Raw genomic sequence first — 18,099 nt, 5'->3', positions numbered from 1 at the left:
ATTTTACATCGTTTAAATAACGGTGTGTTTTACTTTGTATCCCAGGTATCAGTTCTATAAATGAACACGCTCCAAATAATATGCCTTCTAAAACTACACACGTTTACAATAATGCGTTAAGATTGAAAAACGCATTTGATTGAAGCTCGAGCGCCTCCTGTCGGGGCAGCCGCGCTCGTCTCGCGGAAAAACGGTTATTATTAACTGGAAACATCCGTCGGGTTCACGGCGAGGGAGCGGTGCTGGTTCACACACTTTTGGCAGATGTGTTGAAATTGTCCAGCTAATCATCCGTCAGTCGTTTCTCTAATGTTGTACACACAAACCGCCAACGAAACACGCGCGAAACTTAGAAGAAAGCGCTTTTTGTCGTGATTTTCTCCAGACGCAGGTGAGTCTGACTGGAGTCCTCTGGAAAGTTTGTGAGTTCACAGCTGTGATCCTAGTGCGACCTCATTCTGAGGGTAAATGTGCTCTTTTGTGGCCGACTTTATGGTTTGTTAGACTGTCGTTCTGAATGTCCAGCTGCTTCGGTTTCGTTTTTGCAGAAACGGTTTGTTTGTGGTCGGAAGTCGAGTTTGGGCGTGTTTCAAATCTCCGGTTATCTCCCTTCTACTACAGTAACGGTTCTGAGTGTCGTCACAGCCAAGGGAACGTTCTCAGATCTCTGACGTTCTGACAAGGTTCTCTCACAAGTTACAAACATTCTTCCAGTAACGTTAACGTTCGTTCAAAGTTATGTGACCTTTAATAACGTTAACACATTAGTTATAATAACGTTACATTGTTCATGGAACGCTTTTCTGAATCCTTTTAGTTGCCCTTACTAAATTAATCATGGTTTTATTACAAAAAAATAAAATAAAATAAATAAATAAAAATAATATTAATAATAATAACCCACAAATTACCACAAATTAACCATGGTTTACTAACTGTGGTTATACAAATGGTAATCAATACGCTAGAAAAAAAAAAGAAAAAAAAACGGTTACTACACTACAATAAATCTATGGTTAATTGTCGTAAGGGTGCGCTTTTTTTGTGATTTAAAAGTAAATTCTCCATAATGTTTGTAAAATGCTGAAATTTAACATTCCTTTAATGTTTTATTTACATGACCATATTTGAAACATAAAAAAAAAAAAAGTTTTGAAAATGTAAGTTAATAATCAAAGATTTGATCGTTTAGAAAAATAACTTTCTCATAATTCTACAGTATTTTTAAAAGTATTTTCAGAACGTACTTGTGATGAATTCCTGCTATAGCCTGATAATAATGCTGTCTGGGTTGTCAACTAGTTTTTGACTCATCAGACACAAATGAAAACGTGTAAATACACTGTTAAAGATGCATAAATATACTGTACACTGTGATGTAATAATGTAAAACTTTGACGCTTTAATATTTAATACAGCAGCATATACACCAAATATTCGGTGTATAATACACACTTTTAAGAAGGCATCAGTGTCTTTTGAGACTGTAACGGTGAATGGCTGGTAAACGTGAACTTTTGCACGCGTGTTTGTTTGTTTTTCAGGGTTGTGATGGTCAAACATGAGCGGTGAGCGTCAGAAGCGCCGGGAGCAGATTCAGAGAGCGCTGAGCTTCATCAAGTACTACAAAAAAAAATAACTTTAAGTAGCATTCAGTCCTGCTGACTGTTGTGTCTCAGTCACAGTGTTGATTTTTGCTTTGTTTTTCGTGTCTACAGATGTTCTCTGCCTTATCCGGACCCTGAAGGCTATGAGGTTGGGCTTGAGGAAATATATCTAAATGAAGACAAATTTACATTTTCTCTCTAAAGTAGAGCTAAGTCAAGTCATTTAGCATGATTGGACCAGTTATAATAAGCGGTCTGTTTGTTTCTTCTTTGCTGTTGTTGTTCGTCAGGGCTTTGTGGTTCAGCTGGTGTGTGATCTCTTAGAGGAGGGCAATGCTGCGTTTCGAGAGGGAGACTCGACGGAGGCGCGTGATCATTTCAGCGAGGGTGTCAACGTGGCACTTTACGCTCAAGCCGAGGGGCTGAATGTTCCCGCTGCCCTGCTGGAGAGTCTGTACATCAACCGCGCGGCCGTCCATCAGAACATGGTGAATTTAACACCAAGATCTGCATATTTTTGTAGGCCAAACCGGAAGTTAGCATCACTCAGATTCTTTTGACAAAAACCCAATGTGATTTTTCTGTTGGCCTTTGGATTACTGTAGAAAATAAGCTCTGAGAACAACAAAAGTTTATGATTCTTAGACGTTGTGCTCTTTAGGACAATCAGAACACAGCTTTTATTAATTTCGAAGCCTAAATAAAATGGCCAGAAGATAAAAGCCAAACATACAGTAGGCTATAAACAAACTACACCATGGTAGCATTTAAAAAACTGCTTTATATGCTTTATATGTGACCCTTCAGCACAAAACCAGTCATAAGTCACACAGATATTTTTGTAGCAATAGCCAATAGTAAATTTTTCTTTTATGCCAAAAATCATTAGGATATTAAGTAAAGATTATGTTCCATGAAGATATTTTGTAAGTTTCCTTAATTTTTGCTTAGCAATATGCATTGCTAAGAACTTCATTTGGACAACTTTAAAGATGATTTTCTCAAAATTTAGATGTTTTTGCACCTCAGATTCCAGATTTTCAAATAGCTGTGTATCAGCCAAATACCGTACATCAATGGAAAGCTTATTTATTCAGCATTCAGGTTAAAATTGACCCTTATGACTGGTTTTGTGGTCCAGGGTCACATGTTTTATGTTGCAGATGTAGTCATGTTTTTTTCTTTCTCTGTCCGTGTCAGGGTGAGTTTGACAGCAGTGTGGAGGACTGCGATCGTGCTCTGGGGGTGTGTAAGGACAGCGCTAAGGCGTTGTATCGTAAGGCCGTGTGTCTGAAGGAGTCTGGGAAACTAAGAGAGGCGTACGACTGCAGCACTGCATGTCTGCTGGCCTCACCGCAGGTGAACAGCAACTGAATATGTTAATTATTCATTTAAAGCAGTGTGTCAACCATTCTAAACATTTAAACTGGAGTAAACAAATTTATGCAGAATTGATGCACAGAAAATAAATTAATACCCAGCATTCAAAAACATTTAGAGTCTGACAATTTGTGTCTGACAATCACAAATACTTAAGAAATTAAACTGAAATAAATGGTTATTTAGCATAATTAGGAATAAAATCGCAACTTAATTGACTTAATTTCATTCTAAACTGTTTGTTTGGTAAAGTCAGGAAGGATAATTTACTCATTTACTAGTTAACTGTAACTCTTTTTTTTGTTGTTTAAATATGTTTTATTAAACATGTTCTTGATTAGTTGTCAGGGTCATGTGACTGTGGGTCTTGTGATTTCTGTCTGTTGTGTCTGTAATAATTTCAATGTTTTTCAGGATCAGACAGTCAGTAATTTGTCCAAGGAAATCGCAGCCCGTCTGGGCCTGAAAAACAGAAAAGCGTACATCAGTTCTCACGTGAGTACCCACAATCCTGTGCATGCTGTTGAAATATTTTTTACACTATGTTTGAGTGCAATAAGGAAATGTTTGAGAAAGATAATCATATTATGAAACAGAAGTCTGTTCTTCTGTTTCAGAGGGGGAAAGCAGCAGGATCTGAGGACGACTCTGTCGTGCCATCACCTTTAGATGAGGCAGGACTTCATTTAAAAAACCAAAACTACGGTTTTAAACTAATTCCTCATGAATTTCATCTTTGGATTTCAGTTCAGCTAGCTGATGATGAGTAGATTGAGACGTCTGTGGTGTTTGTTTGCAGATTTCTTCTGTTGGGCTGGAGGAAGTGACTGACTCGGCAGGTATTTCAAAGACACTGAATATCATACTAATAGTAGGAATGCAGCATGTTTTTCTGCAGCTCAGAGTAAAGTGTGACACAAGCAACACCAAGCTCATGCACTCGATGGCCAGAGAATGCATCAACTGATAACATTTTTTCATTACAACATACTGCATGCCCTCTCACATGCTGTTTTTATCAAAAGAAGACAGTATAATGTGTAGAGTATGCTGGTGTTTCATTACAGACGTGTCGGCAGTCTAGTCTAACTCTGCAGCTGATTGTGTTCATGTTCAGTGTTTTCTCTGTCTGACAGCTGACTCTGATTGGCCGTCTCCTGTCTTACCTGCTCCGGTCCCCGTGAGCGACTCCCACGAGGCCCTGGGTCTGTCCGGAGCCGTGCCGCTCTCAGTGCCCGTGTCTCAGCCGCTGGAGGACAACGAGCTGATGGGAGACGAGCTGGACAGTCTGCTGGACTGCATGTCTAAAGAGGAAGACTCATCGCAGGTGAGCAAGACTAATTAGACATAGATGTCATATCTTACGGCGATGAGTTAACTCTGTCCTGTTTGGCACTCAGAGCGGAGTCGTTCCCAGCGCTCTGCTGTGTTTCTCGTCTCCTCGTCTTCCTCCTGCCTTCTTCTCGTCCGTCGGGAGTCAGTTGAACTCTCTGGACTCCTTCACTAAACCGGAGCTGAGCTTGGACTGCTCCAGCGGCGATCTGGACGCGTTGGACTCCATCTGTACCTCTGGCGGCTCAGTCTCCCTGCAGCACCCTCTGGTGGTGGGAGGAGATGTGCTAGATTCACTGTCTGAATTCACTCTGCCAGGTCTGACTGTCAAACCTACGCAGACTGTCGTGTGATACTTGAACTTGAGATGATGATGATGTGCATGGTTTTGTTTCTCTGTCAGGTGGGAAAGTCTGTCGGAGTTTTCTGCCGTCTGTCAAACTGACACATTCTCCTCGTACGGTAAGTTTGAGGCTTTTGACAGTCTGAAGATGTGAAAGCATTAGTGCATCTCTGTTTGTTTAATTAGAGTGTGTGTGTTTGTTACAGAGGAATGGTCATGTGACCTCAACTCTGTCCAGTCTGTGCAAGAACCCGCTGGAACAAACACATGATTTCACTCAAGCGTGCAGCAGCTGCTTCAGCAGCACAGGTGACTCAGACGCTCACAATCTGTTCTTCTGTCATCTTTTTATTGTTTTATTGGTATGGCTATCGTTCTGTTTGTCATTCTATCTGTGGTACCATTCTCTACATGAGGCCACAACTGTGGTAGCAAGAACAATAATATAAGTGAAGTGAAGTGAAGTGCTGGCCCTGAGACTCGAACCCACAACCTTTGGGATACATGTCCTACTCTCTAACTATTAGGCCGATATATGATAGAATGCTGTTTTGTTATTCTATTTATTATATCTGCTCTATTTATTGTTTCATCGTTCTCTCATTGTTCTGTCTTTTATTCTGTCTGTTGTTCTAATTGTTTTATCATTCTATATATTGTTGTATATATTGTTCAATTTATAGCGTTTTATTTATTCTATTGCTCTACCATTTGATTTACTATTTTATCATTAATTCTATCATTCTATTATTTATAAACAATCAGTCTGTTTTTATCTATAGTTACATTTATCGTTCTATTTATCATTTTTTCTGTCACTCTATTTATCGTTCCATCTGTCACTCTATTTATCATTCTGTCTACTATTTCAATCCTTCTATCTTTTGTTTTAGTATTATAATTATTCTATTGTTTTATCTGTCATCTCTCTCAGGTCCAGGTGTGCTGGATTTTGAGTTCAGGCCTGATGTTTCTCACAGCTGTAAGAAGAATCTTCTTCTGTGCAGGTGGAGGGGCGGGACTAACTCACCCTGGAGGCGGATCCGGCCCCGCCCAACTCACAACAACTTCCAGGCTGCTTTTGTGCTCTGTAGAGGTGCATCGCCAGTTAACCGTTCAGTGACTGATGAACTAGTATTTTAATCAATGTGATGTAATCCTCCCTGTGTGTGTGTGTGTAGAGGTGTTGGAGAGTCAGGTGTGTAAGTACGGAGAGGGCTGCACTTTTGCATATTGTCAAGAAGAGATCGATGTGTGGACGCAGGAGAGGCGGGGCTTACTGGTCAGAGAGCTGCTCTTCAATCCGCTCTCGACCAATGAGAGACAAGCACCCAGCGTCATCGAACTACTGAACATACACACGGGCATGTTTATGTTCCTGTGTGAGGTAACGGCACACATAATTTTACAAATCTCGAGCTTTATACTGATGGATTTATTCCACATTTGAAATCGTCTTATAATTGGGTGTTACTGCTGGTCATGTGATCTCAGTGTAGATGCCAGCAGCTATAAGTGTTTGTTTTTAGTGTTTTGCTTTACTTTTTATTATCTTAAAACCTGTTCACACCAAGAAGGATAAAGTCCACTCCACACCATCACATGATAATGTTCTGTTTATTATAATGGCGCTGCAGTTTTGGAGTTTGCTGCTTGGATTGCGTGAGCTCTTTGAAGGATTTTTTCTTATTGGCTGGAGGTGTTGTTATCATTCATCAGCAAAAAAAAAAAAAAAAAAAAAAACTGATTCCAGGGATATTGTTTCTGTGTCTTTATCTTTATAGTTGTGGTCTGGATTATGCTATTGTTATATAGTTTGAACTATGTTTAAAATTATATTTATTGTAATTATCAGTGTTGTGAAAGGCCTTTAGTCTTTTTTTTTTTTTTTTTTTTTTTGACAAAAATATTCAAATTTAGTCAATAATTTAATGTCATATTCATTAATTTTAGTAAATTTTACTCTAAAGGAAACAAAAGCTAAAACTGCATAGATATTTAGTCAACAACAGTGCAAAATTAAGCCAAATAATCAATCTCTTTGTATATTAATTTAAATCTGTATAAGCAAAACCAAGTAAAGTTTGTGAAACGTAAGTAAAATTAAAAAACATTAGACTATAATTATGATTTCAAACAATCCTACTTTTTCTAGATTTTCTTCTCCTTGCTCGTCATATTTTTCAGCAGAATGTTTCCAGTAAAGTGCATATGATTATCATGTGATCTTATAAAAGTAGCATAAAAATATAAACAGTAGCTTTCATGAGTATTAATTTGACTTAAGTCTTCCTCTAATGTATGTAAATTTTATACAGATCTGTCAAAGCTGAAATGAGCCGATTCACCTTGATCAGTGCTGTGAATGTTGAATCATGTGTTCAGTGGGAACACATATCTGTCTGCTCTGATACGTAAACACGTGTGGTCTGTCCTTCCACAGGCCTGTTTTGACTGCAGACCCAGAATGATCAGCAAACGCTGGAAGGAGAATCCCGCTCTGTGTGCAAACGTACCGACACAACATCAGTTTGACAAGAAGAAGTACATGAGAAACACTGCAATCTCATAAAGACGTCACAGCTGAGCAATCCTGGATCATTTGATATAAGCATGTATCTTTCTGTCTCTCTGTCAGGTGTTTGGTTCACGTGGTGAAGAGCAGCTCTGTGAGTTACAGTAAGATCCGAGCGTTGAGCTCTCGCTGTCAGTTTGATGTGTGCCGTCACGAGTTTTCATTGGGATGTAAGAGGAAGGACGGCTGCTGCTTCGCTCACTCGCTCATCGAGCTGCAGATCTGGATCCTGCAGAGAGACACTGGTAATCAAACAACACACTGTTTACACCTGCTACTGTCACGTGACCGGAATCATTGCATACATCACTCACTCAGAAGGCAAAAAGGGAGTATAAAATTGGACAAACATGATATTTGGAGTATAAAAAACAACAACAACATTATTTTAGTCAAGTAACTGTATGAACAACAGATTTACAGAAAATTTTTTGAATTTGAAAGGCAGGGTATATTGTACTTATTTTGTTCTATGGGAAACATGTAAATGTCTTCTGTAGCTTCCGAAGGGTAGGACTAATTCAAAAGATGTGATATTTAAACAAAAAATGAAAACTTGATCCAGCTCAAAAGTTTTCACCCTTCTTGAGCACAAGTGAATGTTTAAACTGTTGTAATAGTTCTGTTCAACTCCTTCGGTTTTCTTCAGTGTAAAAAGAGGGTTCTCAAAATCATAACCTCAAAATCAGTACTCTGCGGGAATGGGTTCAAATATGCAAAAGATGCTGGAAAACCATAGGAATTTATGGTATTTGAAGGATTTTTATGAAGAACAGTGGGCAGTTTAACTGTTCAGGACAAACAAGGAACTCAACAAATATTACAAAACAAAAACAAAAAAAGCAGTCAATGGGTCTCATTCATGAAACATTTGTAAATATATGAGTAAATATGTGAGTGATTTGTGCATAAAGAGACCTTCCCGAAAACTCTTCTCCTGATTCACAAATACTTCGTAAACGTCAGATGTGATAGTGAAATGTGTGTGTTAATTAATTCCAATCAGTCGTAACTGGGTGCACGCTCATTCTCAATTACCATAAATCCCGCCCCTTTAAATCTGACTGACAACTATATATGGGCATCATATTATGACACGAAACGAAGGATTTCAACATGTCTTCTCAAAAGCGAATGAAAAAAAAAAAATTCTCAGATGCAGAAATTGAAGTTTTATTATCAGAAGTTCATTCAAAACGGCACATTTTATTTTCAAGCGTACATAGTGGCGTATCAGGTCCTAAAAAAAAGGAAGCTTGGCAGCGTATTATAGATGCTGTTAATGGAGTTTCATCTGTTAATCGAACAGTCCCAGAAGTGAAAAGAAAATGGTTCGACATGAAGCTTGACTGCAAAAAAAAACGAATTAGTTCACTTCGAAAAAATCGTATTCAAACTGGAGGAGGACCACCATCATCATCGAGCATATCTACATGCGATGAACGCATCATTTATAGAAAACAATTTCGGTAACAATTAAGGGGCTATTAGTTTGCCCAGCCCTATTGAAAGCAATTAATTATTTGATTAAAGTGTTCCGTTTGCAGAGGCTATTGGCTCTCATAATAAAAGTAAAAAGAAAAACAGTATGTAATTACTATATATAATATTTTTTCAAAATGCTGTGTAAATATGTACCCGATTAAGGTGAATTAAAATGCAGCCTTATTAATGAGCAAAACGTTCGGATGTTAAACGCACTATTTACACGTGGCTGGGAGCAGGTGTAGATTTCTTTTGTACCAACTAACATTTGGAAAAAACGAACATTTTAATGAATCCGAAAATTTACGCCAGCACCACTTTACACACGATTTACACAAAAAATCGTTCTGCTCGTGTTTCATGAATGAGACCCAATGACACACAGTATTGTGAATAAAGTGTATGTAAACATTTGACCGCAACTGTACCTAATGTTTTTAAAAACAATTGTCATTTTAAAACACTGAATTAGTTTGATGTTAAAACAACACATCGATACTAAAAAGACCAGCTGCTGTTCTGTGAGATCTATGTTTGAGGTACTGCATTACATCAGAGATCCAGCAGGTGGAGACACATGATCCAAACAAACTTCATCTGTGTGTGTTTGGAATCACTCATGAAGAGATTGTACAGGAGTCTAAAAAACACTGGAACCAACAGCCTGTGAGTTTCTTCTCAATTATTAATGAATAGAAATATAAGTAATTCTTAAGTAGTGCTTTATCCTTACTTACTTACTTACAATGGTGTTCTTGTTCTAAAGTAGGATTTCCTTCTTTCACAAATATAAATTTTAGTAAATGTTCTTCTCACACTTCATATAATGGCAGTGAATGGTGACCTTCTTCAAACTTTAGAAAAGGATGTGAAAATGTCAAAGTTGCTTTAGCATGAACCAAACCTAAATGCAATTTTTTGGGTTGCTATTATATGTGTGTGAGTGAGTGTACGGCATGAGGATTTTATTTTGGAGGAAGGATCTTTTAATGCTTCGTGTTAGAGGTTTTATAACTATGAGCACTGGTACTAGTGAAGATTGATCTAGTAAACAGCAGTAATTAGTACATTGATTTTTATAAAGCATGTGGCAATCATTTCTCAACTCTATGTATTGTTTCCATCAGCCTGCGGTCGTAGCTTCACGCTCACCGAACAAAATCACTGCCGCCAAATCAAAGAGTCCTGTCAGAACAGAGGAGACAAATGGGAACATGGGTCCTGTGCAGGGGACAGGAAGTGCTGAGGTCAAAGGTCACAGGCTGGAGCTGATGATGAAGTTTGTGTGCAGTCAGTGCTGGAGAGACGGGCTGGTCAGTGAACCGGACCGAGCGCTGAAATACTGCACTGCTAAAGCCAGACACAGGTGCAGAAGGATAGACAGACACTCACACACACACACACACACACACACACACACACACACACACACACACACACCTGAAAACAACCGTCTCACTCTCTTCCTCTGTCTGTCTCTCTTCAGCTGGACCAAAGACAGGAGGGTTTTACTAGTCAAATCTCAAGAGAGGAAGAAGTGGGTCGCAGTGCGACCTTTGCCCTTTGCCAAGACCTTTCCTCAACAATACGACGTGAGTAAAAACCAGTGGTGGATAAAGTACCTGAAAGCCATACTCAAGTAAAAGTACAGATATCTTAACAGAAAATGACTTTGGTAGAAGTTGAAGTCAATGTTTAGAATATTACTTGAGTAAAAGTCTTAAAGTATGTGATATGTATTATGCTTATTAAAATATTTGTAAAATATTTAAATATTAAACACATTTAAGTATTGAAAGTAAAAGTACAAGTAAATGCAAAATGAAAAGGACCCAAATATATATATATATATATATATATATATGTATATATGTGTGTGTGTGTGTGTGTGTGTGTGTGTGTGTGTGTGTGTGTGTGTTAATGAGTGAGATTCAACTGATTAATTCAGCTTATTCATTCAGGAACAAAGCATTTGACTGTGTTAATTAGTGAATCACTGAATCATTTATTCAACCAATCCGTTCAAAAAGCTGATTCATTCAATAAGTAAACGCCGTTCATTGCTCAGAGACGCACAACAGTGTTGTGATCTTTGTTTGAAACTAATTTCGTTGGCAAAATTGAGCAAAAACAGGTAAAATTGTGTCTAAAATGTAAGTCACTTAATGCTAACTTTGTTAAACTTTGTCAAACATTTATTTGTTATTATGCTGATATCTGAAGATAAACGACACTCTTTGTGTGATACAGATTAAGGTAACTATTAACTTATATAAATATAAAAAGCATACAGAAGCATTTTTGCCGTCTACAATTTAAAATGCCTTGAATTTTGAATTTTAATAGACTAATAAATCACATGCATGCACTCTGTGTGATATTTGGTGATATCCTTGATAATGTCAGGAGTCTAACTTGCAAGCACTAGACCACTGATTCATCGAACCTGCTTTCCTGCAGTCTGTGTTCTTCTGACTTTTATTTTGTAGTAAGTAACGAATATGCTTCAGGGAAATGTATCGGAGTAAAAGTATACATTTTTAATTAGGAAATGTAGTGGAGTAAAAGTGAAAGTTGGCTGAAATATAAAAACTCAAGTTAAGTACTCCCAAAAAAAAAAAACAGGCTTCTTAACTACTGTAACAAATTATTATTACTTTGTTAAATTATTCCACTGGCAAAAACAATGTCTCTTTTTAACAGTAGGGATATGAAATACAATATATTTTTTCTGTTAAAAACTCATTTGTTACACTGAAACTGAGTTCTTGAAGTTTAACGCTGAATGTTTCCTCACAGATCTGCATCCATGTGCTGAAGCAGCGTAAATGTCATTACATCGGGAACTGTAGTTTCGCTCACAGTCAGGAGGAGAAGGATCTGTGGACGTACATGAAGAACAACGGCTGTGAGCATTAAATCAAACACAATCAACACTGATGTTCAGTCACAGTCATATGCTGCATAAACCAACCAAGATTTGTGAAGTTATGAGGTTCTATAGGAATTCTAGGATTTTGGGTACAGTTGTTTATGGCAACATTTGTAAATTACCCTGTTATAGCCATCCAGTTTTTTTGATAATTATTGATCTAGGCAGTAATGAGAGTTCTACTTTACTAGTTTTGATGAGAAGACGAAAAAAGTAGAATTTAGTTAGAAAGTAGGTTTAGTCTTTAAAAAATCAAACAGCCTTTTTAACAAACAGTTTGATTGCCAGCATTTCTTGAGGCAAAGTTGAGGTGGTTGAGGAAATCTTATATGTGATATGCATATGCATATGTGTGTATGTGTGTGAAACATTGCATTATACACTGCCCGTCCAAAAAAAAAGTCACCACCTGGATTTAACTAAGCAAATAGTTAAGATCCTCCCATTGGATAATTACTGCATGGATGATTATGTTATGTGCCCAAAGAATGAGGTCAGCTGAATATACTGAATGACCAGGTTATTCCTCAACTTAATTTTTTCTTCCCTGATGGCATGGGCATATTCCAAGATGACAATGCCAGGATTCATCGGGCTCAAATTGTTAAAGAGTGGTTCAGTGAGCATGCAACATCATTTTCACACATGGGTTGGCCACCACAGAGTTCAGAGGCAGACCTTTACCCCAATGAGAATCTTTGGGATGTGCTGGAGAAGACTTTGTGCAGCGGTATAACTCTCCCATCATCAATACAAGATCCTGGCGAAAAATTTATGCAACTCTGGATGGGAATAAATGTTGTGACATTGCAGAAGCTTATCGAAATGATGCCACGGTGAATGCATGCCATAATCATAGCCAAAGGCAGTCCAACAAAATAGAGTGTGTGATTTTTTTTTTTACTCATAATATTAATATAGCGCCACCCAGTACACATATTCACACACATACAATATTAACATACCTCCACCAACAAGACAAAAACATCCATTTTTTACAAGTCAAACAGGCCACCAATTTTCCTTCTGATTGGCCTCTGTTAAGCTTGTCTAATAGCTGCTGAAATTTGGTTGGCCAATGACAGCCATGTTTTTCAAAATATGTGAACAATAGGCAATGGTGGCACAAACACATTGCCTAACCCCATACCAATGGGGACATACTTAGAGCCAAGTTTTTTCCTGTTTTAGCACCACAGAGTGGCCAAGTTCTGCAGGTCTTTGCATGTGTCCTCAGAATGAGCCTATACATAAATCCACCAAATTTGGTGAAGATACATAATTTTGTTCAAGAGTCATAACCATTTAAGTAAAAGTGACCACGCCTAATTTGAACATTTTGGCAGGCCTTTGTGCCAGTGTGTCAAGATACTGAAAATCTCTAGAGAAACTTTTTTGTTGGTTTGTTTCCTATTGGGCAAAAAAAAACCTAGAACTGGTTTTGCCAAAAAAATAAATAAATAAAATTATAATCAATATGGTGGGACATTTTTTTTCCCATGATAGAAATGAAGTTGGAGATGTATATGGTTTGTTTGTCTCGAGCCAAGGATTCCAATGATATAAGGCACTTAAGTATATGACATGGTGTACTTTCTCATACTTTGTACATGTGTGTGAATTGGGATTAAGTTGTGACATCATAGCCTAGATATGGTCTGAATTACTAATTTAGGTCACATGTTCTCCACTGCAGTCCGGGACATCCAGCAGGTGTTTGATGTCTGGCTCTCCACCTCCAGTCAGAACAGAGCCTCTGACAGCACCTCACCTTCTCAGCCAATGGAAGAGAAGCAGATCACCATGCCGACGGATTTTGCTGAAGCGATGGTACGTTCCTGCAGGTTCATTTTCCCCATTCTCATGTTTGCTGTCCTCACACGTGTTAATCAGTGTTGCCAACTCTCGAAATAAGCAACCGCAGCTCCAAAAACAAGCCCAATATTTATTATCATCAATATTATTTATCAATCGTTTATTATCAATAAACAAGCCTGCAACCTAGGTAAACTGAAACCACTCTGGGTTTCAAGAGCAAAAACGTAAGTTATTTTACAAAAATCATTTAATTGCAACAAAGCGGGAGGGCACACACTATCCTCTGATCACCTGCAAGCAGAATAGTTATGGAGAATAAAACAAGACCAGAGCACTAAGTGGGAGCTTTAATGTAGCCACATATTTATAATAAAATGAACTTGAACCATCTATCTGCTATTAGTATTACTGCTAATGATTAATGCATTATAAACATTTTTTACTTATTAAATTAGGTCCCTTTACTCCCCTGCACCATTCACCTTCTCCCATGTTTCCTCTATGTCTGTACATCTCTGTTGGTGGCCTTGTGTGTCTATTTACGTCTACTAACGTCACGTGTCTGCAAGTTAAACACAATTTTACTCCAATAATGGGGAGGAGGGGGCATGATGTGTGATAATGAATAACCCTACAGTGCATTAATTATCGCACTGATTGGCTTTTACCTGCGAGCAGACAGTGTCAACAATATATAGGGAAAAAACATTGACCATAAATTTAAAGAAACAAAGTTGCTCTTCAGGTTTTCCTAACAAGCAACCATATTTTTTAAAATAAGCCCAAACAATGGCAACGTGCAACTTGTTAATTTTTTTTTACGCGACTTCTCAGAAAAAACTTGCAGACTTGGCAGCTGTGGTGCTAATGGAGCCGCTTGTGTGTTTGTTACTACAGCATAACAGTTTCTACTGTTATCTGTGTGGGAAACACAGCAACAGTGATCGGCAGTGGCAGCAGCACATCTCCACAGAGAAACACAAGCAGAGAGTGTTCAGCGGAGAGGGAGAGGACGAGAGTCTGGCCTGGTCCTTTCGCTTCCCTGGACCTTGTTTCTCCATCTGTCCCAGGTTCACCATCATCAAATCAGTGAACATCATCAATGATGAAGGGTTTGTTATTAACAGTGGTCTTTGTCCTGATTGGCTGTGGTGTTTGATTGACAGGTTGGAAGATGGCTGTTCTGATGGTGCGAGTTGTGACTTCGCTCACAGTGAGGAGGAGCTTCAGGAGTGGTGCAAACGGAGGGACTTCCTGCGCAGCAGGTTACACAAAGCCAGAGCCGAAATGCTGATCTCTCCAACTGACAATGAATTTGGCATCTTGAACTTCCTACTTCAGGACTAAACAAACAAGCCAACATTTGCACTTTGTCTATGAGAGTTTAATCAGGTGAGAGTTACTGCAGGTCCTGATGAGTGTTTACATGTTCTAATCAAGCTGAAAGATGTTAAACCTTTAGACTGAAATACATCACCCAGAACACAATTCTGACGTCTGTGTTTGATGAACGGTTCTTTTACTTCATGTTGCTTAAATAGAGAATAAATGCTGTTCATACACTTAATAAGGATTTCATCTGTTAGACAGTGATCAGAATATTTAGTCTTTCAGCTGCTGATGTGCATTTAAGTTCCTGGATTTGACCTGCATGCAGTATTTGTCCAGGACTTCAGTAAGACAAAGAGGGCAGATGTTATTTTTGTACTTTTACTGTAATTCAGTTTATAAAAGAAAATGAAAATTACACATTGATCACAGTATAATGCAGTAAACATTACTTATGTAAAATGTTTAAGTATCTGTTTTTGAATAAATAATGGTTTTATTTGTATTTTTAACCAACAGATTTTTTAGCTCTAGAGCTATAGCATGTATTTCTTTGACAATTTTCTTTTCTTAACCCTTGTTCATGTTCCACGTTCAATTGATATGATTCAGAGGAAATGGATCTTTATTAGAAATCACGTTGTGTTTTTTTCTAGTTTCAAATTTATTTATCTTGCGCATAAAAATCAGTGTTGCAGAGTGTTACAGTCACTTAATATCTTAATATTAATATTTTTTTTATTACAACTTTTGAAAAGTTATAATTTATAATAATTTGTGAGGTAAAGTTGTATTTACTTTTTAATATATTGTAATTTCCCAGTCCATACTTGCATTGCAAATGGACATCATCCTCAGATACGTTCTTGAATTTAGAAATACAACTCCACTTAATCTAAAATGGTTCATCATTACTCAAAGCTTTTCAAGACGCTGCACACTAATGTCCTCTTGTGGTCAAAGCCAGAGGTGGGAAAAGGTGCATTTGCAACCCAGACGTCCCAGCCATTTTTTTAACAGTTTCATATAATAATTTGTTCTACAATTCTCATTTTACTTAAAGTATGAATAAATGAAAAACTGAGCATCGCTCATGATATTACGCAGCGCCTGAAAAAAGGCTTATTGGAAGTTACCTAGCTGGGGACTCTTTTCAGGCGCTGCGTAATATCAGTGCGCCTGCTGCACCCATGGTACCGCAGCAAAGTTCCTTGATTATTACGCCAGAATGAGAGTATAGTTCTTAGCCATATCGGCCTAGAAAAAAGCAACTTTTAATTTTCAGTCGGTCTTAGTACACGATGTAACTACAGAAGAGTCAAGTTTTAAATAGGAAAAATACCGAGACTCTTTGGTCATTTTTGAGCGAGATGCTAACGGTCTAATCAGATTCAATGATCTATGCTATGCTAAGCTAAAAGTGCTTCCGCCAGATCCGGAGATTGGCTAAATGGATTTGAAAATGGTAAAACTCAACTGTTTAACTCTAGGGGAGTTGGAAAATTAGCCGATTTTCAAAAATAGTGGAGTGTTCCTTTAAAGAGACTCTATTGGGGGATATCTAACACCAGATGCTAGAGATGTAAGATTTTTGAAAAAATTGTTCTTTTGAGCCAAAATGCTGTGAGAAACGAGCTGGTTTACAAAATCAAACCTTAGTCCCAGGGTCATGATGCAAGGTGCACAGCCAAAGCAGCACACAAGACCTGAATGAGCTGGTTCAAGTAACTGTCAAGAGTTTTCCCAGGCAGTACTAGGAATCAGCAGACCGGTTACTGAAACAAAGAACTGGTTAGAATCTACTGAATATTTCTGAGGATTACCGAGGTCAGATTATATATACAGGTGCTTCTCAATAAATTAAAACGTCTCTGAAAAGTTCATTTATTTCAGTAATTCAAGTCAAATTGTGAAACTTGTGTATTAAATAAATTCAGTGCACACAGACTGAAGTAGAAGTCTTTGACTGAAGTCTTTGGTTCTTTTAATTGTGATGATTTTGGATCACATTTAACAAAAACCCACCAATTCACTATCTCAACAAATTAGAACATTTCATAAGACCAATTAAAAAAAAAAAAAGTCTGGCCTTCTGGAAAGTATGTTCCTTTACTTTACATGTATTCAATACTTGGTAGTGGCTCCTTTTGTTTTAATTACTGCCTCAATTCGGCGTGGCATGGAGGTGATCAGTTTGTGGCACTGCTGAGGTGGTATGGAAGCCCATGTTTCTTTGACAGTGGCCTTCAGCTCATCTGCATTTTTTGGTCTCTTGTTTCTCATTTCCCTCTTGACAATACCTCATAGATTCTCTCTGGGGTTCACGTCTGGTGAGTTTGCTGGCCAGTCAAGCACACCAACAGCATGGTCATTTAACCAACTTTTGGTGCTTTTGGCAGTGTGGGCAGGTGCCAAATCACCATCTTCAAAAAGCTGGTCAGCAGAAGGAAGCATGAAGTGCTCCAAAATTTCTTGGTAAACGGGTGCAGTGACTTTGGTTTTCAAAAAACACAATGGACCAACACCAGCAGATGACATTGCACCCCAAATCATCACAGACTGTGGAAAATTAACACTGGACTTCAAGCAACTTGGGCTGTGAGCTTCTCCACCCTTCCTCAAGAATCTAGGTCCTTGGTTTCCAAATTAAATGCAAAACTTGCGCTCATCTGAAAAGAGGACTTTGGACCACTGGGGAACAGTTCAGTTCTCCTTAGCCCAGGTAAGACGTGTCAGGAGTGGCTTAACAAGAGTAATACGACAACTGTAGCCAAATTCCTTGACACGTCTGTGTGTGGTGACTCTTGATGCCTTGACCCCAGCCTCAGTCCATTCCTTGTGAAGTTCACTCAAATTCTTGAATAGATTTTGCTTGACAATCCTCATAAGGCTGCGGTTCTCTCGTTTGGTTGTGCATCTTTTTCTTCCACACTTTTTCCTTCCACTCAACTTTCTGTTAACATGCTTGGATACAGCACTCTGTGAACAGCCAGCTTCTTTGGCAATGAATGTTTGTGACTTACCCTCCTTGTGAAGGGTGTCAATGATTGTCTTCTGGACAACTGTCAGATCAGCAGTCTTCCCCATGGTTGTGTAGCCTAGTGAACTAAACTGAGAGACCATTTTGAAGGCTCAGGAAACCTTTGCAGGTGTTTTTTGAGTTGATTAGCTGATTGGCATGTCACCATATTCTAATTTTGTTGAGATAGTGAATTGGTGGGTTTTTGTTTAAATGTGAGCCAAAATCATCACAATTAAAAGAAACAAAGACTTAAACTACTTCAATCTGTGTGCATTG

General features: G+C 38.2%; 1 protein-coding gene across 1 annotated transcript; it reads left to right on the top strand.

Annotated features, from left to right (window-relative positions):
* Window positions 1-155: 155 nt before the first annotated feature.
* LOC109062278 (zinc finger CCCH domain-containing protein 7B-like) lies at window positions 156-15,313 on the top strand. The gene is made up of 23 exons (XM_042719459.1): window positions 156-391; window positions 1,545-1,620; window positions 1,719-1,755; window positions 1,898-2,095; window positions 2,808-2,966; window positions 3,402-3,482; window positions 3,605-3,661; window positions 3,787-3,826; window positions 4,124-4,314; window positions 4,388-4,637; window positions 4,723-4,781; window positions 4,869-4,971; window positions 5,597-5,758; window positions 5,844-6,049; window positions 7,106-7,206; window positions 7,301-7,482; window positions 9,333-9,388; window positions 9,850-10,088; window positions 10,209-10,314; window positions 11,522-11,630; window positions 13,351-13,484; window positions 14,370-14,542; window positions 14,639-15,313. Exons 2-23 carry the CDS (start codon window positions 1,562-1,564, stop codon window positions 14,817-14,819), a joined length of 2,883 nt encoding a protein of 960 aa, XP_042575393.1. The 5' UTR covers window positions 156-391; window positions 1,545-1,561; the 3' UTR covers window positions 14,820-15,313.
* Window positions 15,314-18,099: the final 2,786 nt, after the last annotated feature.

Source organism: Cyprinus carpio, chromosome B3, assembly GCF_018340385.1.
Source record: "Cyprinus carpio isolate SPL01 chromosome B3, ASM1834038v1, whole genome shotgun sequence".
In the NCBI taxonomy this organism is placed as follows: domain Eukaryota; kingdom Metazoa; phylum Chordata; class Actinopteri; order Cypriniformes; family Cyprinidae; genus Cyprinus; species Cyprinus carpio.
The sequence above is the reverse complement of the archived record's forward strand: the minus strand, read 5'-3'. Positions and strand labels throughout refer to the sequence as shown.